This window comes from Aspergillus aculeatus (genome assembly GCF_001890905.1).
Source record: "Aspergillus aculeatus ATCC 16872 unplaced genomic scaffold ASPACscaffold_16, whole genome shotgun sequence".
NCBI lineage: Eukaryota > Fungi > Ascomycota > Eurotiomycetes > Eurotiales > Aspergillaceae > Aspergillus > Aspergillus aculeatus.
Window position 1 is genome coordinate 920,855 of NW_017962991.1, and position 22,275 is coordinate 943,129.

The 22,275-nt window shown below is 53.8% G+C and overlaps 8 protein-coding genes and 2 non-coding genes across 10 annotated transcripts; 5 read left to right on the plus strand and 5 right to left on the minus strand.

Moving 5' to 3' along the window:
• Window positions 1-6: 6 nt before the first annotated feature.
• ASPACDRAFT_63576 (uncharacterized protein) lies at window positions 7-1,807 on the minus strand (the record flags this gene model as incomplete). Its single annotated transcript, XM_020203903.1, has 2 exons — window positions 7-1,629; window positions 1,682-1,807. 2 exons carry the CDS (start codon window positions 1,805-1,807, stop codon window positions 7-9), a joined length of 1,749 nt encoding a protein of 582 aa, XP_020053022.1.
• A 760-nt stretch (window positions 1,808-2,567) lies between these two features.
• Window positions 2,568-4,304, plus strand: ASPACDRAFT_1859352 (putative aldehyde dehydrogenase). The gene is made up of 3 exons (XM_020197669.1): window positions 2,568-3,271; window positions 3,339-3,659; window positions 3,708-4,304. The coding sequence occupies exons 1-3, from the start codon at window positions 2,747-2,749 to the stop codon at window positions 4,278-4,280; spliced, it is 1,419 nt and encodes a 472-aa protein (XP_020053023.1). The 5' UTR covers window positions 2,568-2,746; the 3' UTR covers window positions 4,281-4,304.
• Window positions 4,305-4,938: 634 nt separating this feature from the next.
• Window positions 4,939-5,335, plus strand: ASPACDRAFT_46857 (uncharacterized protein; the record flags this gene model as incomplete). The annotated part of the gene is made up of 2 exons (XM_020201854.1): window positions 4,939-4,950; window positions 4,997-5,335. The coding sequence occupies 2 exons, from the start codon at window positions 4,939-4,941 to the stop codon at window positions 5,333-5,335; spliced, it is 351 nt and encodes a 116-aa protein (XP_020053024.1).
• Window positions 5,336-5,522: 187 nt separating this feature from the next.
• ASPACDRAFT_125443 (Zn(II)2Cys6 transcription factor domain-containing protein) lies at window positions 5,523-7,672 on the plus strand. The gene is made up of 2 exons (XM_020196821.1): window positions 5,523-5,700; window positions 5,763-7,672. Exons 1-2 carry the CDS (start codon window positions 5,615-5,617, stop codon window positions 7,423-7,425), a joined length of 1,749 nt encoding a protein of 582 aa, XP_020053025.1. The 5' UTR covers window positions 5,523-5,614; the 3' UTR covers window positions 7,426-7,672.
• Window positions 7,673-7,839: 167 nt separating this feature from the next.
• On the plus strand, window positions 7,840-7,912 carry ASPACDRAFT_t272. The gene has a single exon. It is a non-coding gene; the product is annotated as a tRNA-Phe (tRNA).
• Window positions 7,913-8,168: 256 nt separating this feature from the next.
• ASPACDRAFT_34484 (putative MFS transporter Seo1) lies at window positions 8,169-9,725 on the minus strand (the record flags this gene model as incomplete). Its single annotated transcript, XM_020200043.1, has 3 exons — window positions 8,169-9,200; window positions 9,260-9,510; window positions 9,569-9,725. The coding sequence occupies 3 exons, from the start codon at window positions 9,723-9,725 to the stop codon at window positions 8,169-8,171; spliced, it is 1,440 nt and encodes a 479-aa protein (XP_020053026.1).
• Window positions 9,726-10,618: 893 nt separating this feature from the next.
• On the plus strand, window positions 10,619-11,311 carry ASPACDRAFT_46860 (uncharacterized protein; the record flags this gene model as incomplete). The annotated part of the gene is made up of 1 exon (XM_020201855.1): window positions 10,619-11,311. One exon carries the CDS (start codon window positions 10,619-10,621, stop codon window positions 11,309-11,311), a length of 693 nt encoding a protein of 230 aa, XP_020053027.1.
• A 3,449-nt stretch (window positions 11,312-14,760) lies between these two features.
• Window positions 14,761-14,831, minus strand: ASPACDRAFT_t273. Its single transcript has one exon. It is a non-coding gene; the product is annotated as a tRNA-His (tRNA).
• A 1,535-nt stretch (window positions 14,832-16,366) lies between these two features.
• ASPACDRAFT_125444 (uncharacterized protein) lies at window positions 16,367-17,568 on the minus strand. The gene has a single exon (XM_020196822.1). It carries the CDS (start codon window positions 17,457-17,459, stop codon window positions 16,584-16,586), a length of 876 nt encoding a protein of 291 aa, XP_020053028.1. The 5' UTR covers window positions 17,460-17,568; the 3' UTR covers window positions 16,367-16,583.
• Window positions 17,569-18,148: 580 nt separating this feature from the next.
• ASPACDRAFT_16194 (uncharacterized protein) lies at window positions 18,149-19,051 on the minus strand (the record flags this gene model as incomplete). Its single annotated transcript, XM_020197161.1, has 1 exon — window positions 18,149-19,051. A coding segment is annotated over one exon (903 nt), but the record flags the coding sequence as incomplete, so codon positions are not given.
• Window positions 19,052-22,275: the final 3,224 nt, after the last annotated feature.

Here is a 22,275-nt window from a genome sequence, read left to right on the forward strand (position 1 = left end):
TAAATATTAGTCTATCGAGTTCACTTTCTTATAACCAGCCACTAGACGATGTCGCACCACCGGGACCAAGGCAAGCAGCAGCCAGACCAAGGTACTGAGCGCCAGCCCGGCGGCAAACACCACGACGACGAAGGAGGGTGACCAGCTCTGCTTCTCAGGTGGGGAAGGAAAGAGGAGCGCCTGGGGGTCATCAGGCTGAGGCCGGTCTGCTCCGGGGGCCCAGTAGGTGGGCGGACTACTGCGCACCATTTTCGAGAACCCCAAGCCGTTTTGACCGGCGTCAAGAGCCTCTGCCGACACCCAATCCATGTATCCGCGGGCGATGAAGCTGGTCTCGAAGCCCGTCTTGGCCACAGTGCCGATGAGCGTCTTCTCCCCGTCTGCGGCCCCCTGCGCCCAGAACCGCCAGAACTTCACCTCGGTCGCTCCGTTCCAACTCACGTGGAATTCGGTCAACAACTCGGAGCCATTGATGCCGGCCACCGACGCGACCATCACCGGGGGCTCGGCGGGTGACGCCGACCAGGGGTATTTGTAGGCGCGGTAGTTGCCGAACCGGTCGCTGGCGAAGCGGGCTTCGGTCAGGAGGCGGCCGCCGTGATCGAACTCGCTGATGTACCCATAGTCACTCCAGGACACAAACATGTTGTTGTTGGAGAGGAGTTGCGTGCTGCCCCGACGTCGCGTCAGGTCGCCGTCCGGTCGCAGATACTGGTTCAGCAGCTTCGCCTCGAAGTGGACCAGGTCCAACTCGACGATCATGGCGGAAGAGACGGGCTTGTTCTCGCTCAGCTCGTCCGCCGCGTTGTCTAAAAAGGACATCACCATGCGCTCCCGGGTGTGGAGGATGATGCGCGCATCATGCTGCCATGAGAAGTCGAAGTCCTTCTGGAAATTGTTCCCCTTGCCGCCCAGTCGCCACAGAATGGCCCCGTCCTGTCCGGATATCAAGTAAATGGTGCTCGAGTGGCGACACGACATCAGGTAATCCCCGTATTTGGTCTTTTCGATCGCATTGCAGTGGATGTAGTCGGCGCCACGGGGAGGAGTTCCGACGGTGATGTCGACAAAGGTCTCGTGGAGCGGGATTCTCCCCTCCGAGTTCCATTCGAAGAAGACGTGGCCGGTGGTGTAATCGACGTCGCGAAAGCCCTGGAATTTGATCTCGCGGGAGACCCCCGGCAGGCCGATCTCGGCCAGGTCCACGACCTTGGGCCACTGATGGATGGCCAGCGCTTTGTGAGGAGCGTAGACGTAGAACTCGTGCTTGTCGAAGACGGGGGTGCTGGCCACTTGGCGATACTGGTGGTCGAGGACGGTGCCATTAGCAAATTCCAGATCCACCCCCAGCCCGGTCTGCACCATCAGGGACAGCTGGGGCTTGCCGGGGGGTGGATTGGTCACGACGCGCAGATCGAAGGCGTTTTGATTGTCGGTGTATGCAGCCCCGGTCCAGACCAGATCGCCGTCCTGGTCATAGATGTAGGGACCGACCTGATAGGGCATCCATCGTGTGGTGTAGGGTTCTCCCACGGTGACCCAGTAGGGGGCGACAAACCAGTAGCCAGGGGCTGTGGCATTGCGATGATAATGCGTGACGTTCCATTTGGGGATGCGATGCTGCGGTAACTGGGTGGCCCCATTAGTCAGGTCTTAGTCATAGCTTGACGGAGGAACCCACGGTCCGAAACACCATCAAGTCTGAGTCATCCGAGGCGGTGAAGTCGCTGGCCACAACCCGGGCCACAATCCCCTGGCACAGAAGAAGCAGCAGCAGCAGCGCCCATACTGAACCTGGTAGCATCATGGTGGCATGAAGTAGAACGAATGACAATGCCTGCTGATCAAGAAGATCTTTCTTTTTTCCTGGACCAAGGGGCTAGAGGGAATTTTAATTCATGGTACGGAGTCGCGTCGCTTGGTTTTACCCAGATGCAGCGGGACTGAGAGAGACAGGGGGGGATCATCCAGCTGATCGATGGATCGATCCACCTCGGATTCGCCGCAAAAACCAGTCTAGACCACGGTGGCCACCATGGCTTCTGACATATCACCCTGGCTTCCACACGAGGAGACAGAGGTATTTGTTCTAGAGTAGTGGAATTTGGGTGTCCCAAGGATCTACATTAACCATAGTACTCAAACTGAGCCCGACGGAAAGTGCGGTTGTCGACCTACCGCAAAAGTACATAGTATATATCTTAGGGCAGGGGCCATCCACCTACTCACTCACCACCAAGAAACTTGGCTAGATTGTTAGCATGGATACCGTAAAGATTGCAGCCCCACAATCTACCAAAGCACGCAGGTTGCACTCTCAGGGTCTTTCTTGCTCTTCCGTCCACTCCCCGGTGGAGGCTGGCTCTCGGAATTGAACCGAGTCCGCAGCTTCCGACTCGAATGCTTTGTCCCAACTGGCGCATTTCAATTTTCTGAAAAGGCTTCATAACTGTGTTAATAAGACAAAGAAAGCGGAAAGTCCGCTGACTAAGTCGAGGTCATGGTTCGGAATGGTGAATCGGCAGTTCAAGAGGGAAAACTGAGTTTCGGCTCCACTGAATCTGGAGGATGTCATGGATCCGTATATCCGTATCTCCTTCATCTTATAGTCCTTCCCCGCGTGCCCCCAGCCCTAGCCCCAGCCCCAGCTTTTCACCCTCAGCCTGCAACTTTCCCCGGTCGGTCCCTGCCTTCGAACTGAGTGGAGAATATTGCCTCAGACCGGACAAAGTCAGTCTCGTTCAAAATGGAGTCACAGGATACCGTCCCACTCATCATCGACGGTCAAGACATCCGATGCTCTCTCAAAGAGAGACAAGGCACCGTTGCCAACCAATACCCCGGGGGTCCCGTTTCCTACCAGGGTGCTACCAGAGACCTCGCCCTCCAAGCTGCGCAATCCAGTGCTAGAGCATTCACAACGTGGTCCAAGACAACCCCAATTGAGCGTCGAACCCTGTTATTCAAACTAGCTCAGATCCTGAGAGACCGGGCCGATGAGATCAAAAGCGTGTGTTGTCAGGAAATCCACTGCGGACCGCTGTGGGCGGACATCATCACGAACGACAGCATTGGTCTGATTGAAGAGTACGCTGCGCTCACCACCAGTGTGGCAACCGGGTCGATACCGTACATTCAGCAAGGCTACGGCATGGTCCTGAAAGAGCCACTGGGAGTGGTGCTGGGGATCGCCCCCTGGAACGCACCGATTATCCTGGGCCTTCGGTCGGTAGTGGCCCCCATCGCGGCAGGGAATGTCGCCATTTTGAAGGTAGGCTTCCTTGAGAGATGAAAGTGAAGGTGTGCAGTACATTCCGGTGGCTGACGCCAGATATTAGGGCTCCGAGCTTAGCCCGCATACTCACTACCTCCTGGCCTCCCTGTTCCGCGAGGCTGGCTTCCCACCCGGCGTTCTGAATTTCCTGCTCCATCGCCCAGACGACGCCCCGGAGATCTTCGACGCTCTCATCAACCACCCGGCCATCAAGAAATGTAACTTCACCGGCTCGACGCAGGTCGGCCGGATTATTGCATCCCAGGCCGCCATGGCACTGAAGCCGGTGTTGTTGGAGCTCGGAGGCAAGAACTTTACGGTAGTGCTCGACGATGCTGATCTGGACCTGGCGGCCAGAGAGGTCACGAAAGGCGCCTTCCTTAATGTAAGTCACTCTCTCTGCTTGCGTGGAACGCTACTAACGCAGACCCAGAACGGTCAAATCTGCATGTCCACGGACATGGTCTTGGCCACGACTGCGGTGGCCCCGGCTCTCGAGGCGAAGATTCTGGCCATCCTGCAGGAGATTGAGACAGCACCGATGGTCATCTCTCCGGCCGCGAAAGCCAAGTTGGAGATGCTGGTGTCTGACGCACAGGACAAGGGCGCTGGAATCCACACTGCCCCTAGGGCCGTTGGCCATACCCCGCAGAGCTTTCCTCCGACCGTGGTAACGGGATTGACTCCGGAGATGAAACTGTACGAGATCGAGTCCTTTGGACCAGTCGTCGGGATCGTTTCACTGGAGACCGAAGAACAGATTGTCTCTGTCATCCAGGAAGCCAAGTACGGCTTGTCTAGTTCGATTATCTCAAGAAACCACTATCGCGCTCTGGAACTCGCGGGATCTATCAAGGCCGGGGCGGTGCATATCAACTCTATGACGGTGCATGATGAACCGACTTTGCCGCACGGAGGGTACGGGGATAGCGGATGGGGTCGGTTCGGTGCTCGGTGGGGGTTAGAGGAATTTGTCCAGACGAAAGTCGTGACTTTGCATCCTTAGATAGTGTTGAATCGCGATCAGTGCTAAATAGACTACAGTAGTGCAATAAAGCTTCTGCTGGATCATCGTTGGCTGATCCAATGCGTATCTGTACCGATGAAATGAGTGGTGTAGCCACAACACGGATAAGTATACTTCCGGCAGGGTAAAGCTGTGGAGCCTCTGGATACGAGGGGGCAATTGTCCTGCCAAGTATACAAGTCTAGTAGTGTGAGCTTATCTGCAATGAGGCAAGCTGGTTCAACCTGTAGATTAGTGCTTGTGTCGAACACCCTCCCTTGCCCGCTCAATCAGCCCAGTGACTCGTAAGCGATACGAGCAGGAATGCTTGGCAAAGGATCGGGGATAGAAACGAGTCACGAAGTGCTGCTGGCATCCGGGCAAGATTGCCATGTTAGGAATATGGATCTGATAAGATCTCGCTTAAGGAGCGGTCTTGGCACTCGGGGTTAGTCTACAATCTACACGGTAAACAGTTGTACTACCAACGGTCCAAGCATCCTCTCATGGTCTTCTGTAGTTGCTCGGCTGCACTTGACGACGTTATAAACTCAATTCCACCCCTGTCTGGTTCTCCCTATCCAGCAACCAGCTTTTTTGCTCAGCATTCAGATCTTTGGATTTCAACCTATCTATCAACCACAGCGTCCTCGCCGATATGCAGTTCAAGGTTAGTGACACCGAGTGTTTTGCCAGTCTTCGACTGACCATGTCAGGTCCTCGCCCTCATTTCCGCCCTCGTGGCCACTGCTGCTGCCACCATCGACGTGGCGTTCAGCGGCTACTACCTTGCCGACTGCGTTTCCCCGAGCATTGAGTCCGCCAACGTCATCTCCGGTGGCTGCGGACCAGCTCAGGGTCTGCCGTTGAAGTCTTTCTCTGCGCATGTCTACTCCGGTAGCTGTGATGATAGCACGACCTCGCCCGTCTTGAAAGTTTACACCGCCACGGGATGTACTGAAGAGTCCTTGTATGGCGAGTACGGAGTCAACAGCACCACTCAGTGCTTTGAGGTGGATGCGACGTTCTTGAGCAGTGAGGTTGTGTGCGAGTGATTGATGGTTATTTCTGTATAGGATGTTCTGTACTGTCTATAGATACAAACACTCTGTGTGCAATAATGCTCTGCGATCTAGTCCGCTGCCTAGATGGGCATAGTTGCCAAGTACTCTCATGTGATGTGCTGACGCATCCATTGGCAGCCCCTGATCGGCAGGAAATACATATCGACTCAATTATCTAGTTGGCAACATCAAGTGTTGGGGGTTTTCTTCTCATCAGGTCCTTGGAAGTGACTCAACCATCCATATGCTTCAGCCGGTGTGTCTGTGAACATGTCCCCGGAATCCGCTTCCCGTTACAGTGGGGATGCAGGAATCGGCCTGCCCCTGAGATCCCGACTGGGGTGCAAAACTTGCAAGTGGGGTCTACCTTCCGCCCTAATGCCTGTCACGATCCGGAAGTTAAGCAATGTTGTAATAGAATCCGTCGAGTCAAATGTGGACAAGAAAAGCCCTACTGTCTTCGATGCAGCAGCACCGGTCGCAAATGCGAGTACGTCAAGGCTGTGGCGGGCACCTTCTCCTCCGCATCGCCTCCTTCCACCGCAGCCCTCGATCATCCCCTGGCGTTTGCCCCCAACACCGTCTGGAGAGAACGTCGTGCTTTTGCCTACTACTTCGAACGCGTGGCCCTATTTGTCGGGGGTGATCTGGATGTCGAATTCTGGGGGACTTTCGTGCCTCAGCTGTGTCAGGGAGAGCCGGCCGTGTGGGATGCCATCATCTCTATCAGTGCCCTGTTCGAGACGCACGATCAACCAACAAGTCTGGTCTCCGTGCCGCCCATTGACCAACCGCAGGGTGATGCCTTGGCCTGGTACTCGCGCTCCGTCTCGGCTATTCGTCAGCGCATCGAGCGCGGTCAGGTCGATATCTTTGTCGGACTGATTACTTGCGTTCTCTTCATTTGCATTGAGACCCTGCAGGGGCGCGAAAAAGAAGCCCTGCAGCTGTTCATGCAAGGGTTACAGCTCATCCAGGCTCTGCGCGTCCAAGTCTCATCTGGCGTGATTCCACCCTCCAAGGCAGTTTTGCTGGAGGATGTGATTGTCCCGATCTTCATTCGGCTCGGAGTGATCGCTTTTAGTGATTCGGCCACTCGGATGGACAGTCTACTGAGAGCTTGTACCCCAGTATGGTCGGCTGAATTCGCATCCTTGAGATGCGCCCGCGAAGCTCTCACTAGTCTAGGGGCAGAAACCATGCTCTTCGAGCGCCAGTGTCTGGCCGAGCTATCGCGGGCGGATTGCTTTCATGTTAGCGAAGGGTTGCTTCACACACAGGCGATATTTTTCGAGCGATTGAAAGAGTGGGACGTCGCGTTCAAGAGGCTTCTGGATTCGCTCCATGACAAAGGGCCACTCTCCCAACACCAGGTGGTCAACAGCGCGCTTCTCATCGCGTACCACAAGACCACCATTATTCTAGCGACCATTTGCGTATCCTCACTCCAAACCATGGCGGATCAATGCCTGGAGGACTTCCAGATCATTATCAACCAATGTGGCCTTGCTCTCGACGCGTCCAGGCGACGTGACGGCACACAGCCACCATTCACATTTGATCTTGGTGTTGGATTACCCCTGTGGTTCACGAGCCTCCGATGTCGTGAGCCGCGCATTCGACGCGCCGCAGTCGAGTTACTCCGTCAAGCGCCGCCGGTGATGGGCTTCTACCGTGCTACGGCGGCCGTTAGTTTTGCAGAAAACATTATTATGTTAGAAGAAGGAAACGCGATGGCTCTGAGACCCGCGAGTAGGCCTCAGTCTTCCGCAGCGATGGTCTGGGACCAAGGCGCTGAGGGTCGCATCCATGGCCATATTTCACCCCGGGAACAGGGCAGGCTTGTGGCTACTTCGGACAATGATGCCCAACTGGCGCTGGCAGACATTCCGGAAGAAGCGCGAATCGGACCGATTAATGTCGTGCGTCAGGACGGGAGCTCGTCGCCGCGAACCATGCAAGAGGGTGTAATGAATTGCGATGATTCCAGCAACGAAGTGACGGGGATGCGGTTTGTACGGAATCGGCGGGATCCGGTGCAAAATAATTGGCAGCGGGTGCATGAATACCTGCCTTTGTGAATGAGGGCAAGGGGGACAGACAGAGCAAAACTAGTAATTTCAAAGGAAGACGCAGTAATCCACGGCGATGAAAAAGCAGTCACGAAGATGTTGAACATCCTGCAGAAGTTCCATCTTGTCGAATCTTGTAGGTATGGACAATATGGACAGTATATGGTAACAAGCAAGGGCTAGCTGACATGATCTATGGGTCCATGGCGCAACTGGGGCGTGGTAGGAGATTCGGTATGAATTCTCATGGCTACTTAGGGGTCCGAGTACACCGGTCAATTACGGGCTTGGTCCATCGCGTACAACCACAGCAGACATCACTGGTCTTCTACGGCGCTGTGCCCGGACCAATAAGTGCGTGGAATCTGTAAAACGTTCTTACTTGCTCATAAAGCACAGTATCTTTTCAACGCAGCATGAAATGGGGCAATGGCGCATCTGGGAGCGCGTCAGACTGAAGATCTGGAGGTGGCCGGTTCAAGCCCGGCTTGCCCCAACGTTTCTTTTTTGAACATTCGCTTTTTATTGTCCATATCAGCTCTAGCGGGTCATCCAGTAGCGAGGCTGAAAGTGGAGGCATCAAGCGAGGCATCAAGCGAGGCGGGTAAGTTAGGGCCTGTTGCGTGAGACTGAGGACTGGGAGGCGACCCGTTCGACCCTGGCTTGCCCCATCTTTTCTTTTCACTGGGTTTCCTGCTTTTTGTTGCGAGTTATGTACAGTACATATGCGCATATGTACAAATTGGGAATCGCTACTGCTCAACGTCCTCAGTCTTGCCATCCCGCTTCCCCTGCACCACGACTATCTCCTCCTCCTCCTCTCCATTACTGACTATCGCCTTCTTCCGAAAAACGGCCCAGACCCCAATCGTCCCCACTATCAATGCCAGCGCAGACCCCAAGGTGAATGCATAACCCTTGGTGAATCGCGGCCCCTCCACGGTCGGAAATACCAGTAATGGTGTCCAGGCAGTCGTGGACTGCGAGACCGCATTGATGACCACCAGGACCACGGCTCGTTCCTGCGGGGAATACCGGAGCTCGGTGTTGACCCACCCGTACAGCACGCTCGACATGGCCACACACGCATAGATCGTTGAGAACGCGAACCACTTGGCCGACTCGGGCACCTCCCAGATCGTGAGAATGATCAGCCCCAGGCTGTTCCACGTGTGAGCTAGGACAATGGCCCACGCCGGACCCAAACAGAGGTCTGATAGAAAGCAGACAAACAGAGTATAGAAGATACCGAGGGCGGGGGCAATAGCGGAGAGATTGTTCAGGGTGGCCGTGCTGAAGCGTTGGAGCGATTTCAGCCACAGGAGATACCCCCCTGCGGAGGCGTGGAGGCCCGCATTCCAGAAAAGGACGTCTAGGACAAGGAAAATGTAGAATTTCTGGTTCTTCAGGAGTGAACGGCAGGTTTGAAGGGTGGAGAAACCGGACGAGGTGAACCGATGACCGGTGCGCTCGAGTCGTTCACGCCCACGCTGGATGTCTTCTTGCCGAAGAATCAGTCGGTTGGGTTTGTCGGGAGTCCCGGGTAGGACGAAAAATCCCAAGATGCCAATAGGGATGGTGATGATCGCGCAGATGATGAACATCCATCGCCACCCGGCAAGGCCGGACACCCCATCCAGGCGCGAGGAAGCACCGGCCTGGATGAGGCTGGCTGTGAGGGTGCCCAGTGTCAGACCAACATAGAAGCAGCCCCCACGACGAGCGATCTCGTCTCCGCGATACCAGGCCCCAAAGATGTAATGCATTCCGGGGAAGAACGCCGCCTGATCGCCGATGAACGTCAGATGCCAATCGCCGCTTATGGGGGTACGGGGGTACCTACCTCGAACCATCCCACCAGAAATCGGTAGGCCATCATCTCGCTGTACGATGTAGCCCGGTATTGGAGGAGAGTGAAGATGCCCCAGGCGATGTCCATGATCGGGATCAGCCATGAGATGGGCACTCGCGTAAAGAGATATGCAAATGGGAGCTGGCCAACCACCGCGCCCACTGTGTATATCGTCTGGAGGTTCACCAAGTCATCCCCACCGAGACCGATCTCTTCTTGCATTCCCGATACATAGGCATTGTCTAAAGGCAGGAATCGAAAAAGTCAGTCCTGATTTGCGGGGTGATGCGGCGAACTGACTCAGGTTGGCTTGATCGATATATTTCGTCCAGTAGGACAGAAAGGCATACGGGACAATCAGAGCATCCAGCTTGAGAATCAACTTCTTGTCCTCGAGGGTGTCATTCTCCGAGAACCATCGCATCTGATACCATCGTCGCTGCTTGGGAGAGGTCATTGTAACGGTGCTGGCTGTTGCAGGAGCGATAGAGTCCTAGCTGGGGGTAAAAAAAGAAAGTGCACACTACATCGGCCATGTCGCCATTGACGAAGATATATGCAACATGGTGATCTGCAATCAGCGGAACTTGTCCGCAGGCTGTCGAGCTACAGGTCAAGATATAGCTAGCAGATTGTGTTGGAAGGAGGGGATAAGGCGTGCTCTGCCAGTATCCTCGCGATGCTAAAGATTCTCTTATCGCTCCTCGTGTATATCCCTTGATCGGTCATTAGCTGCCTGTCACGCAAGCTGGTCGGCCTTTGGTGACATGGTTGTAGACCTTGACACCTCCAATAACACACGAGTCCAGAGCGTGTTCTATCGTGCTGATGGTGGAAGAGATGACATCTCGCATCGGTACTGTTAGACAGGCAAGACTACGTCACGCAATAGCCGGAGCGATGGCGTTATCTGAGTGAGGGGTTGAAGAGCACGCCAAGTTTATTCTCGGATGCAGGAGAGTAGGAGCCCGATGGAGAGGCGGCAGGATGCTCACCCTTGACTACCATCGTCGTTCATGCTGTTGGCAGTCATTCTTCGATTTTTTCAGTCCACCGTCAGCCCAACTGAGATCCCAGAGCGCTCCAATCACCATGACGCAGAACAAAGAGGCAAAGAAATTCAGCCAGCGGAGGCTATATTGCTCTTTGAGACCAACATCCAAGCATGTCAAGACATTTTCTTTGTGAGTGCATACTAACCGGAATCTTTTGACTATGTATGCTGCCTCATCCTGGTGCATACTGTTTATAAATACGGAGCCTGTAGCAGGCATACGGGTTCTCATCCATCAACACTCTCAAGCTCGCAACTCTCAAAGTAGACATCCAACTATCGTAGACCAATTCAACATGGTTAAAGTCAGAGAAGGCAGCTCAACCCTCGACAATGGCAGGAAGATCTATTGGGTCCTCTGCAGGGAGGAGCACACCTTTGGGCGATATTGGGGGTCCCTGGAGCATCTCCTTGAGCAGAGATTTGATAGGCTGCGCATCACGCATCCTCAAGCATCAACCTTCTATGGAATGATTCGCTGTGGTAAGTACCATCAGATCTACCGGGAAGTGAAGACCCCAGAGAATGAAAATGATCCCTACCATTTTGCGAATGGTCTCTACAGGATCGACATCAACGGGAGAGTCGCCTTCCACCGCGTGCACGATGAGAAAGTGTTGTATGAGTGGCTTCACAGTCTTCCTCCAGCTGATCACGATTACGATGATGATGGTGTCGTTGTCACAGAGGGGGATTATGGGAGTGAAGTAGTAGAGGAAGAGGAGATGGAAGAGTCTCACCTCGATGATGATGATGATGATGATGATGATGATGATGATGATGGCTCCGAGGCTGAGGTTGTAGACAAAAGTGAGGCGGAAGATCCTTACTGTGATGATGTGCATGAGATCGATGCCACGGAGGAGGATGAGGAGGATGAGGTTTGTCCCGATGAGAATGATGACTCGGAGATCAACCTTGTTGAGATCTGGGACCTGGACTGGGATGACAAGGACGAACCTGATTCAGTGGCAAGCCTATTGTCGTAGTAGCCTTTTGAAGGCCTTTTTCATTTATAGTACCAAATAGATTGGATTCAGATTAAGTCTTATATATGTTCATGTATACTGCAACCGGGTACAAAGCTATAATCCGAGTGTAGGCATCAGAACTGGAGCAATTAAGTTCCCCGGGTTTTATAAGCCGAGTCATGCAAGTTACACAGGTTATCTTCTCAGTTTCTTCAAGCCCTAGTCGTAGAGCATAAGATGAGCCATCGCAACATTGCAACATTGCATAACTGATGGATCACGTGGCTGTTATATAATCCCCGTTTAATGCACACTTGTGCCTGACTTATCCAGTTTTATGTCAACCTTGAAGGGAATATAATTCGCTTGGATTGGCCCCGATCTGCTCGGCTACGATGACTACCTGTAGACGGCGTCCTCAGGGGCACATCTCGCTCGTGTATGTACCGAGTAGCAACGTAGTCCTAGTGATAGTCTAGATCCCAGCTACCAGAGCCTAATCCCCACCATGCCTTGAACTATTTGTACTATTTGCCTGTCTTATCACCGCGCCGCTTCGGTCGCTTGCAATGCCTCCGATTCTGCCTCCTGTCAGGAGAGGCGTACTGCTTGACTCGTGTCTCGATCTAATTATTTCTTAATATGCCAAAATCATAAAATAGGCATTCCCAGTGGGTCTGGGGGCAAGAGAAACGATAAATATCGACTCGTTACTGCCCCAGCTTCTGCCGGGTACGTAGCAGACAGAGCCTTGCCATTCTTTCAGTTGCCCTCGCGGCACCCACTTTCGTTAAAACTTCATTCGTTGATCATACACAATGCGTTGGAGTCCAGCCGATCTCGGAAGTCTGCTGCTCGCCAGCGCCTTCGTGAGCCAAGCATTCGCGACCGTAACCTGTGAGGTCGAAAACACGGTGGGAACATTCCACAACCCATCCTTTGAGACGGGGGACTTGACCGACTGGACTGCCTTGCAAGCGACTGGCGCAACGTCAGCGGGCGCGGTGGTTTCGGGCGATGACGCCGCGGAGGGGGAGTATTACTAGTCGGTTTCCCTCCTTCTTGCCCTCATTGCTCTCCATACATACTCCCCTCCCCTACAACACTTATACTTATAGTCGAACAATACCTGTACAATGTTAACTGAGGTCAATTTGCCCGGCATTCAGTTCCATCGGTGGCACGACAACCTATACCTACCTCAAACAAACCTTGACCAATCTGGATACCACTCAAGCCCTCACTTTGTCGGTCAACTATCGCCTGATTTACACCACCTCAACCGCCACGAGTTACTGCTTCCTGGGCTTTGCGCAGAACTCATGGGCCATCAACAATTATATCGGCGGGCGAACCGCTGTATACCCTTCGGCTTATGGCTCCAGTCCAGCTTGGTCGACATACTCCCAGAGCTTTACTCCCTCGGCTTCTTCCTTGGACATCTACCTCGTTTGGGCCTGTCTCGGCACTTGGGCCAAGTACGAGTTCGATAATTTCGGACCGGGAGAGACCACGGTTTGTTCTACCTCGACCTCGACACCTGCGCCTATCAGTACTCCGACGGCCATTGTGTCTTCTTCTGTGGTGGTGGTGGCAACAACGACTGCAGTGGCCAGCCCTAGTTCGGCTTCCGTGGCCAGCTCTTCCGAGGCCATCGTTGCGAGCAGCCCCAGAGTGACCTCGTCCATTGCGTCTAGTAGCCCTACAACCCTCTCGAGCGCTCCGGCTGTCTCGAGTAGCCCTCAGTCCAGCTTCTCCATTGCCCCGATCTCTGCCTCCTCCGGAACGGCTGCGTCGTTATCTGCAGTTCCCATCTCTTCTAATCTTGTATCAATTGCCCCTTCAGCTTCTACAGTGGTTGCAACTTCTCAGTCATCGAGGCCGGTGTCGTCTATCCCGCTTATCCGGCCATCCTCATCGTTCCAGACGGTCGCTTCTGCGAGTGTTCCAGTGCCTGTTGCGCAAGGCATCTCCAGCTTCCAGGCTAGCATCCCGTCTTCGAGTGCACTCACAGCAACATCAAGCCAGCCAGTCAATCCTCTGTCTCGGTCGTCCGCGAGTGCTTCAGTGCCAGTTGCGCAAGCGTTCTCCAGCTCACATGCCGTCATCCCTTCTGCAGGTGAATCAACGGCAGCATCTAGCCACCTTGTCGATTCCTTGTCTCTGCCGCCTTCGTCTCTCATCTCCGGTGCCGGTATTCGTACTACAGCTGCGTCGGCAGTCACGATAACTTCTGGGTCTAGCATACCGACGGTGACTTCTCTCACCAGCCTCTTCTCTGTAGACCTCACTACCTCCACGGTTTTGACGACGCGCACCTCGACGGTGACTGCCTGTCCTTCCACGGTGACGAGCTGCCCTGCCTCCGCTCGCACCACCTATCTCACAACCGAGACCATTGTGGAATCTACAACGATCTGTCCCGTGACGGCCACAGAGACGGCCGGAGCCAGCGAGTCAACCTCCAGCGTCTTCAGTACTCGCACTGCGACGATCACCGGCTGCCCATCCAGGCTTTCCACCTGTGCGGCTGCAGCTCAGACTACAGTCGTTACCACTGAGACTATCCTTGTCTCGACGACCGTTTGCCCCGTCACCGCTGTGTCGGCTACTGCAACGGTGGCGCCGGTGACCACCGAGACTACCTCCAGCATCTTCTCCACCCGCACCGCTACCCTGACCGGATGCCCCTCGAACGCCTCGCGTTGCGCCGCTACCGACCGGACCACATACACCACTACTGAGACAATCCTCGTCTCAACGACCATTTGCCCGGTCACGGCAGCCGAGGCTACCGCGAGTCCGGTTCCCACGGAGACTACCTCGAGCATCTTCAGCACCCGGACTGCCACGGTGACGGGCTGCTCGGCGAGTGCAGCCCACTGTGCTAGCAGTGATCGGAACCACTTACCTCACCACCGAGACTATCTTGGTCTCCACCACCGTCTGCCCGATCACAGCTGCTCAAGCCATGACTGCTGGTGTACAGCCTATAAAGACAGTGATTGCGACTGAAGTGGCAGATGAGGTTGTTTCGACCATCTATTCCACTACGACGGTCTGGGTGGCCTGTGCGACGGACGCCTGAGGTTGGGTCGGTCTCTTCTAGGCTGCTTCACTGTATTATGGAGATGAACAGTGTTTCTTACTTGATTGTGCTCTTCATGGACTTGTATACCATTCTTATCCCAAGATAGCCCAAATCAATGCAATGCAAGAACGTACTGATGGGATCGACATTAATGCTCCGCGAGATCCGCAGCGCATGTTAGGAGCCTCCACATAACATAACCAGCTATCAGTACGAGGCGAAAGAGACCGTCGGCCGCAGGTATACTTCGGTAGTGCCTCGAAATGCTTCTTCAGTCAAACATGCTCCTGCCCATCCCATACGTTTTGAGTCGGGTTTACCTCAACCAGGTATGAACCCAAAAAGGATGAGAGAGGGCCCTCTCTGCCAAAAAGAGTGGCGCTGCCCGGAATCGAACCGGGGCTGGCACGGCCACAACGTGACGTCATACCACTAGACCACAGCACCGGATGTTGTGAGAGGATTGGAAGTAGAGATTTATAGCCTCACATTATGGAGTCACTGAGTCATTCAGTGACCCCCGTTGACGGGAGCGCGGATTCGGCGAGGACGACGGACGGGCTGATTCGGGGGTTGCTGGTCGAGGGCAATACTATCTACCACATCCTTGAATGTATTTCCGATTTAGACTTTCATATATATAAGATTTGCAGTGACCAAGTAAAATGCTCCGTAAAAGGGTAAACAGATATATTCAAGCCCTAGGCTTCGACTATTTAACACCGCTGCCCATCTTCACCTCCAAGTATTGATTGTTATTTGAGATTAGATAGTGTGAATTTACCTGCTCGATACTCTCAACAGTCTACAGTCGGCAAGGATAATCAAGATCATAGCCATCTGCAGCAGTGCGAGGTTGCTTTGCACCGGGAGTGCCATGGGCACTCGACGCAGCTTCTTCCAAATCTGTTCAACAACCAGATGGTCATGCCAGATGCAGAAGTAATCCATCTGCCTCTGTTCCTCAAAGGGACAGATCATCTTCTCGTTCTGCGCTTCATCTTCCACGCAACCATGGACATTAGATGACCTTCGACCAGAATAAATGCGAGGTTTTCCTGCCTGGCTGCTCCCGACAGGTGCTCATCCGCGAACTCCTGGGCCTCAGTTCTGTAAAATAAGTCCTCTTCACATCTTCCCTTTCGTCCACGCAGAAGACCCGGACCAGAGGCAGCTGTGGAGACTGGTTTTGTGGCCGACGAGAGATTTCGACTGTCACACACGACAGGTTCCTCTGCCCCTCAGTACGTGCGCGTTCGTGGTGTTCGGCGCTGAACTGGTACTCCTGTCCCTGGTTCTCAACCAGCGAAGGGACGCCGAGTGCCAACATCATAATAGCAAGCCAGATTCGAGCAGTCTCCACAGCGCCGGGAGGCTGGACACCCTGCCGTCACGCATCGCCTAATTCGATCCCGGATATTCTCGCTGTCCCAGTAATCTGTCGTATACCGGCTGTGTTGGTCTTTCTGGACACCATCTGCAAGACTTCGACTTCCTTGATCAGGTCCTGTAATGAATCCATGATGGCATGGGCTAGGCGGTACGATGACATGAAACATAGAGACTGAGCAGGAAACTCGGCAATTTCATCTCTCATGAGTGGAGACGTACTTCTTACATGTCTTACGCGCGGGAAATGGCGATGGGGCGGGCGGTTATGACCTGAAGGAACCGAAACAGGCAGCTTGTCAGACCTGACAGTCAATGCTTTGTCACGATCCATTGTGCTTCTGGGCAGCCGATGTGTGAACAGGTGGAGAGGACAAGGTCCCTTGGATAATCCTTGGCACAAAGACCGGCGCTCACTTTGTGTACCGGTGAGCTGCTTTGCCATAAGCGTGATAAGCACAGACGCTCGACAAGGAAGGGGGAAATAAGAATAGGTGGCAGGCGACTCAGCTACTGGCACTGATGGTAATTTTATATCTTCTTTGTCTCTCGCAAAGTCTGAGCTGCAGCAACAGACAGGACGAGCGAGGTCTGCGGGGGACGTGGATGATTGATTAATTCCCGATTCAGGCTACGTGAGGTCATTTGAGCGAGACTAACAACATGGGGCATGGTAAGCAGCCTGGCTATCTAAGCCTTAGGGCAGCCAACAGTTTCTACTAAATTAGCAACGGGAACAAATATATCCCAGCAGGAGACGCCCAGCCTCATGCAAGCATAGTTAAACTGATAGGACAAAGGAGACTGGCATTAGCTTGAGTCCTCATCATCTGCATCACTTGTCAACGACGACGATCGCCGTCGTCGAGGAACCGCTCTTTCAATTCCACCTGGCCGCCGGAGCACGATTAAGTCATCGAGAATGGACTTGACATGAGGGAGAGAATAGCCAAGCTCTGCCTCGATCTGAGCGCGACACTGTTGCCATATCTGGGATCGAAGTCTTTTTTCCTCAAGGCGTCGGCGCACTTCAGCTTGCTTGTATTCTTCCACTGCAGCGGCTTTGACTGCCGCCTCGCGAGCCGTGCGTTCTTGTTCTGCTAGCAGATTTCGTGCCTCCTCATTGCGTATCTCATTTCTTAATTCCTCGCGGCGTTTTTGGTCTTCAAGCCTGCGTTCGAGGGAATCCAACTTTTCCTCCCGTGCCTTACGCTCCAACGCTTCTTTCTCAGCAGCCTCCCGTGAAAGGTCTTGGAGCTTCTTTTCTAGTTCCTGTTCCTCCTGTTCCTTCTGCTTGTTTTCTTCTTTCTGTGCCTTTTCAAATCGGAGGAACCTGGCGATCCTATCGTCGATGTCACCGGCGTGGTCAATGGCCTTGAGATAGTCGAGATCGACCAGCCGCTTGATTTGCTCTTTTGTTGAGGTTTTACCATGAGAGGATGTTCGTTTTCGTCCACGACTGCGGTGACGTGGACGTTCTGGGGTGGAACGGGTGGGCGCATCGTTTTGGATAATCGTCACCGATCTCCTGCTGCTAGGCTGGTTCCCCTTCTGCGCTGTCTTGACTGGCGTCTGCTCAACATCATCAAGGCTGGCGCGCGGCCGTCGATGGTGATGCCTTGCCTCGGATTCGGAATCGCTGTCAATTGCCTCCCTACTCACCAACAGACGTGGCCTGATCTCCATGACGATGACAATGTGAAGTCTGCGTGGTAATAAAGGACTTCTAATCAGGCCCACGAGGGGCTTATACGCGCTCCTAGGGAGGGAGGGGACGGAAACAACACACAGCAACCTGAACTGAGTCACACGCATAAGTGTGACGAGACTTGCATGCATTCATGCTAATAGACCAATCAATAGACCAATCGGCTTTAAAGGTCGAGTCCCTAGTACATATTACCTACTTGAGCTTAGTCCGTACGGACAACATGGTGGGTCTGATCGGCATCATCCCCGGTGTCTTGCTCACTCGAAGGGAGCAGCAACAGCCTGCTCCTGCCCCGAGTTAAGTCGTGATCCCTGGCATCCTGGACCTGTTTCTGCTCGCTTTGATGCTTCCCCACAATGAAAATCAGAAGACTCCCAAACATACGCACGATGACCAGGAAGAGTGGAAATTGCGAGAGAATGTCTACGGTCTCTTTCGCAGTACTTGGGACGTTGCTGTACTCTGACACTGATCCTGATGAAGCCTGCGAGGATTCAACCACAATCGATCGACTGTGAGCGGTGGCCTTACTACTCCTGTTGACTGAATTGGTCCCAGGAGGCGGCGTCCCGGACTCATCGCCCTTGGGGATCGAAGTGGAGGCCGAGGACAAAATTTGGGGCTCTGGTCGAGTGGCCTTACCAAGGCCGTGCCCTGCACTCATATCCTGAAAAGACACCGGCAGGGCACTCGGAAGCTGGACCGATGTTTGCAACGCGTTTTCTTGCTCCATCGCGTATGGCAGACCTTGAGCAAGAGCATCCAGCCGGCAAGGGCGTAACTGTTTCCTGCTACTGGGATGGACGAGAATCTCACTGACTCCCTGGCCTTGCTTGAAAGGATCGGGAAACCTCATCTGGCGGACGCGATTCTTCAGACGATCTCGGTGGCGGTGAAGTTTGCCCTGAATCTCGACCTTCATGTGGAAGGACTGATTGTCATGGTGGAAGGCAAACGCGGTGTGGAATATCTTTCTGCGCAATGCTTGGTGATCGGGATCACTCTCGTGAAACTCCCACTTCAACGTGCGATATGCCGAGCGCGGCGGGGTGGGTAACAGAAGGCCGGTGAACGACCACCGACTCTCGTAGCTGGTCTGCTTCTCTTTGTTCATGCCCAACCCCCCGCCACCGCTGCCCAGCACGTTCACTTCCGGGGTAAGATTCAGTGCTTTCTTGACCGTCACCCGGGAAGGCTCTCCACTTAAGCTCTTGGGGCCGTAATAGTCCGTCATCCGGAGATTCAGGGGGTCTGGGAGATGGATCTCCGACTGACGGCGCCGCCGAGAGAATCGGCGGTCATCGGTCGGCGCACGGCGACTGCTAGTGATCTCCTCGAGCGATATTGTCACACTGGCGCTTCGGAGAACACACAGGGGCGATTGATCGAAAGTGAGATCCATATAAACCACCCCGGCGGAAGTGTTCTGCTCTCCTAGCTGCCCCCATTGCGATTTGGAGACACGGAGACGGCAATCAGCGTTCACTTTGCCAACCTTCCGATAGCAGAGATTGGCATCCACTGTGTCCAAGCCTTGATAAGAGCGACCGTACCGCCGAGAGTATGTGACTGCTGGTGATTGCGGGGTATGGAGGGGCTGGGACATTGGGAGATGTTACGCAAAGGGGGTAGGACCACAGTACACGAGTACCTACACCAATGCCAGTCGCTGTGCTATGTATAAGTTTTAAGGACACAACAAGGAAGAGAGGTGGACAGTAGGTTAGGGAAACAAACAGTAGAGAAGCAAGGAGAGGAGAGGGGTCACTAAGCACTGCCACAGCCACGCGTCAGCAGGCTAGCTTAGCTCGGCTATCCATGTTCGCTTATTGACTCATGCATGCGGGGTTACATTTGCGGCATAAATGTTAATCCAGCAATGCGTTATGCCCAATGGGACGTGTGATTCCGGCGTTTCTTAAGCGCTCGCTTGAGTCTCTGGTTTCTCATCACCTTCCCAGATACAGTGCTTTCTGCACTCACTGGTAGCCTTCATCTCTCATCGTAGATCAAGCTTTGTAGTGACTCGGAATGGCTGGCCATCGGTCCAGATTATTCCCTAATTCTCGGGAATCCGCACCAGGTCGCACCTTCAATTTCCCCGCCCAGGGCTCTCAGGACACGGAAGGCTATGCGCTGGTCCTCCCAGGTCACTCTGGCGACAATGGCCTCAACGCCACCCACGATCGCGAGCTGATACGCCTCAAACAAGACGCATCAGAGTTGGCTTCAACTAAAAGAGAGACGGATGCCCTCAATGGGAACAACGACGAGTTCGTCCTCCGACACCCTCAGGCAATTTGGACGCCATACTCCGCCCAAGATATCACGATTCACTACGAACTGGACGTGGTCGATGACGTGCCTAGTCTGCTAGAAGAGTTCGCGAGACTGAAACGCCTGGGAAGGTTTGAATTGGCCGAGGAATTCTTTCAAAAGTCTCTTGCGGAGTTTGAGAGCTTACTGCCAGTTGCGCTCGAATATGCCGACATGCTGGTTGAACAAGGTCTGTATGAGCGCGTTCGCCACTGCAAGTTTCCTCGACATAGGCAGGAACTTTCTCTCCAGGCCGCCAACGTGACAGAAAAGCCGTCCGCCTTTCTTTACCAAGCTAATTTGGCACTAATCCAAGCGTTCGCGGCTATACAGTCCCAGGGATGTATGAGAGAAGCGTACGCGAGCGTACGAGCACTGGAGACTCCGATGCGCAAGCTGCGGCGACATCGCCGACGCGAGCATCTTCCCCTGGACTCTGCAGAGGTACCCCCGCAATGATCTCACCCAAAGGTTATGGCGCCCCGGTAGTAATGAGCTCGTTTAGGTGCAGGTGTTTCGGTATGCGCTCAAGATTCTTTCGCAAGTCGAGAGGGATTCAAATTTGATTCCGGAACATCATTTTGACTTCTGGTCGAATGGCACCGACTTGTACCAGATTCTGCTGGCAGAAGGCAGGGTTTGGGATGTTCGCGACCTCATGATAGCTTCCATTGAAGCAGATGGCGCGACGGAAACTTGGAAGTGGATGTTTGACCTCAGCATTTTCGCCCACAATTCTTTCAGTCGCCTGCTAGATGACTGGAACAGCCAGCAGTATGACGAGCCCACCGCTCTCGCCCTCTTAGACATACTTGTCACTGTTAGTCAACAGTTCCTCTTGTATGCAATTTCGACCCCCAGTGAGCATGACCTGTCCGTCGCTCACCGAAGCCTTCAGCACGCCGAACCCCTGGTCGCCATGCTCCGGGACAACCACGCAGAGCTTGAGCAAACTAGGTCTTATTACCGCTGGGTGACTGTCAAGGCCGAGTTTGGAAGAAAGCGCCGGGTGCAAGGCAAGATGAGTTTTGGGTTAGAGAATCATCTCTCAAAGTTTCCGGGGCTCACCATCTGGAGTGGGGCAGTGCCGATATACCTACCAATTAAGACTGAGAATCCAGGTTGGACCCCCGAGGCGAGCATTACCACTTCTTCGCACATCGAACTCTATGACGCCGTCTCTAGAATGCATAGATTCGGCGACTACGCGACTGAGGCCCTTTGTCGAGCGGAATTGCTTCATCATTGTTCCCCGCTCGGCGCCATGCAGCAGCTGGCACACCTCGCAGATTTACAGATCACAACGCAGGGCGATCGCTTCAGTTACCATAAAACTTGCCTGGCAAAGTTCCTCTTCACCAACACGTCGCTCCTGCGTCAGTCACTACTCGCGGACTTGCAGCTCACGCCATCCACCCGGATGTCGTTCTCCTTCCCTGGCCTGACTGCGTGGTCTATTGCCACCGTTGAGCGGGCTCTCCTGGCCGCTGAGAATCACCAGGATCGCGCGGTGCACTCGCGCACCCTCCAACAAGCGGCAGCGGGCGATGCCGCCTTCCTTCCTCAATATATCCAAGATCGGTTGAGGAAAGGCATTGATCGGATGTACGGGCTCGACTTTGGGCCTCGGGAAAGACCAATCACCCTCACCTTATCGCCGAATTCCACCAAGTCTGCACTCAAATATGGCCCGACCTTTACCGGCCAGCGCTCGCTGTCGATTAGCAGCAGCAACAGCAGCAGTGATAACCCGGTCTTCTCACGTGCTGTTCCTGCGGTCTCCATCGGTTCCATTCCTCCCACCCGGTTGTTAAGCGACGATGACGAGGATAGCAGTAGTGGTGAGAGCTTTGGCACTGCGGGCTCGGGCGCGGATGAGCTCGGACGCCAAGAAAAGAGTTCGCGACGTCGAACGGTGACAATAGAGGACGCTGATGAGGATGAGGATAGGGACGAGGATATAAATGAGGATCTGAATGTTGGAAATGTTGGTGACGGATGAGAGACTGGAGATCTCGGGCAAGGTCCAGTGCGATGACTGTTGACATTCAGGGCCTTGGCCACACGAAGAAGGTAAATGCTCCCTTCTTCTTGGGCTGACGGCATGAGGCTTGAAGCGAATTCCGAGGAGACACTGTTGTGACGAGTGAGAATTTTGCTCGTTCAGGTCAGATTGGAAGTTATATTACAAATCTAACTTTCTCCAGTAGAAGACGAATATATTTTCTATACTAGTGCAACATAAGTCTTATAAAACTACTACACCTTTTGATATAGATTAATGCATAATCATGTGTTCTTCGAACCTGTGCCCCAAGGATAACAAGCCTGACATGTTGAGAACGCGGCTACGGAACAAGGAATCGGTCGCAACACACACCCCGATCCTTCTGGAAAGTAAACCGTCGATAGCGATGACGATATGGGGACAGCTACAATGCTTGGGGGCAGAAGTGTGGGATATAGCCTCAGGCG

Excerpts from the sequence above, each read along its gene's own strand:
- ASPACDRAFT_125443 (XM_020196821.1), top strand. The coding sequence starts at position 5,615 with ATGTCCCCGGAATCCGCTTCCCGTTACAGTGGGGATGCAGGAATCGGC. Across the intron at positions 5,701-5,762 it reads CTGGGGTGCAAAACTTGCAA|AATCCGTCGAGTCAAATGTG; the intron begins GTGGGGTCTACC and ends ATGTTGTAATAG.
- ASPACDRAFT_1859352 (XM_020197669.1), top strand. The coding sequence starts at position 2,747 with ATGGAGTCACAGGATACCGTCCCACTCATCATCGACGGTCAAGACATC. Across the intron at positions 3,272-3,338 it reads GGAATGTCGCCATTTTGAAG|GGCTCCGAGCTTAGCCCGCA; the intron begins GTAGGCTTCCTT and ends GCCAGATATTAG. Across the intron at positions 3,660-3,707 it reads CGAAAGGCGCCTTCCTTAAT|AACGGTCAAATCTGCATGTC; the intron begins GTAAGTCACTCT and ends ACGCAGACCCAG.
- ASPACDRAFT_125444 (XM_020196822.1), bottom strand. The coding sequence starts at position 17,459 with ATGGAGATCAGGCCACGTCTGTTGGTGAGTAGGGAGGCAATTGACAGC.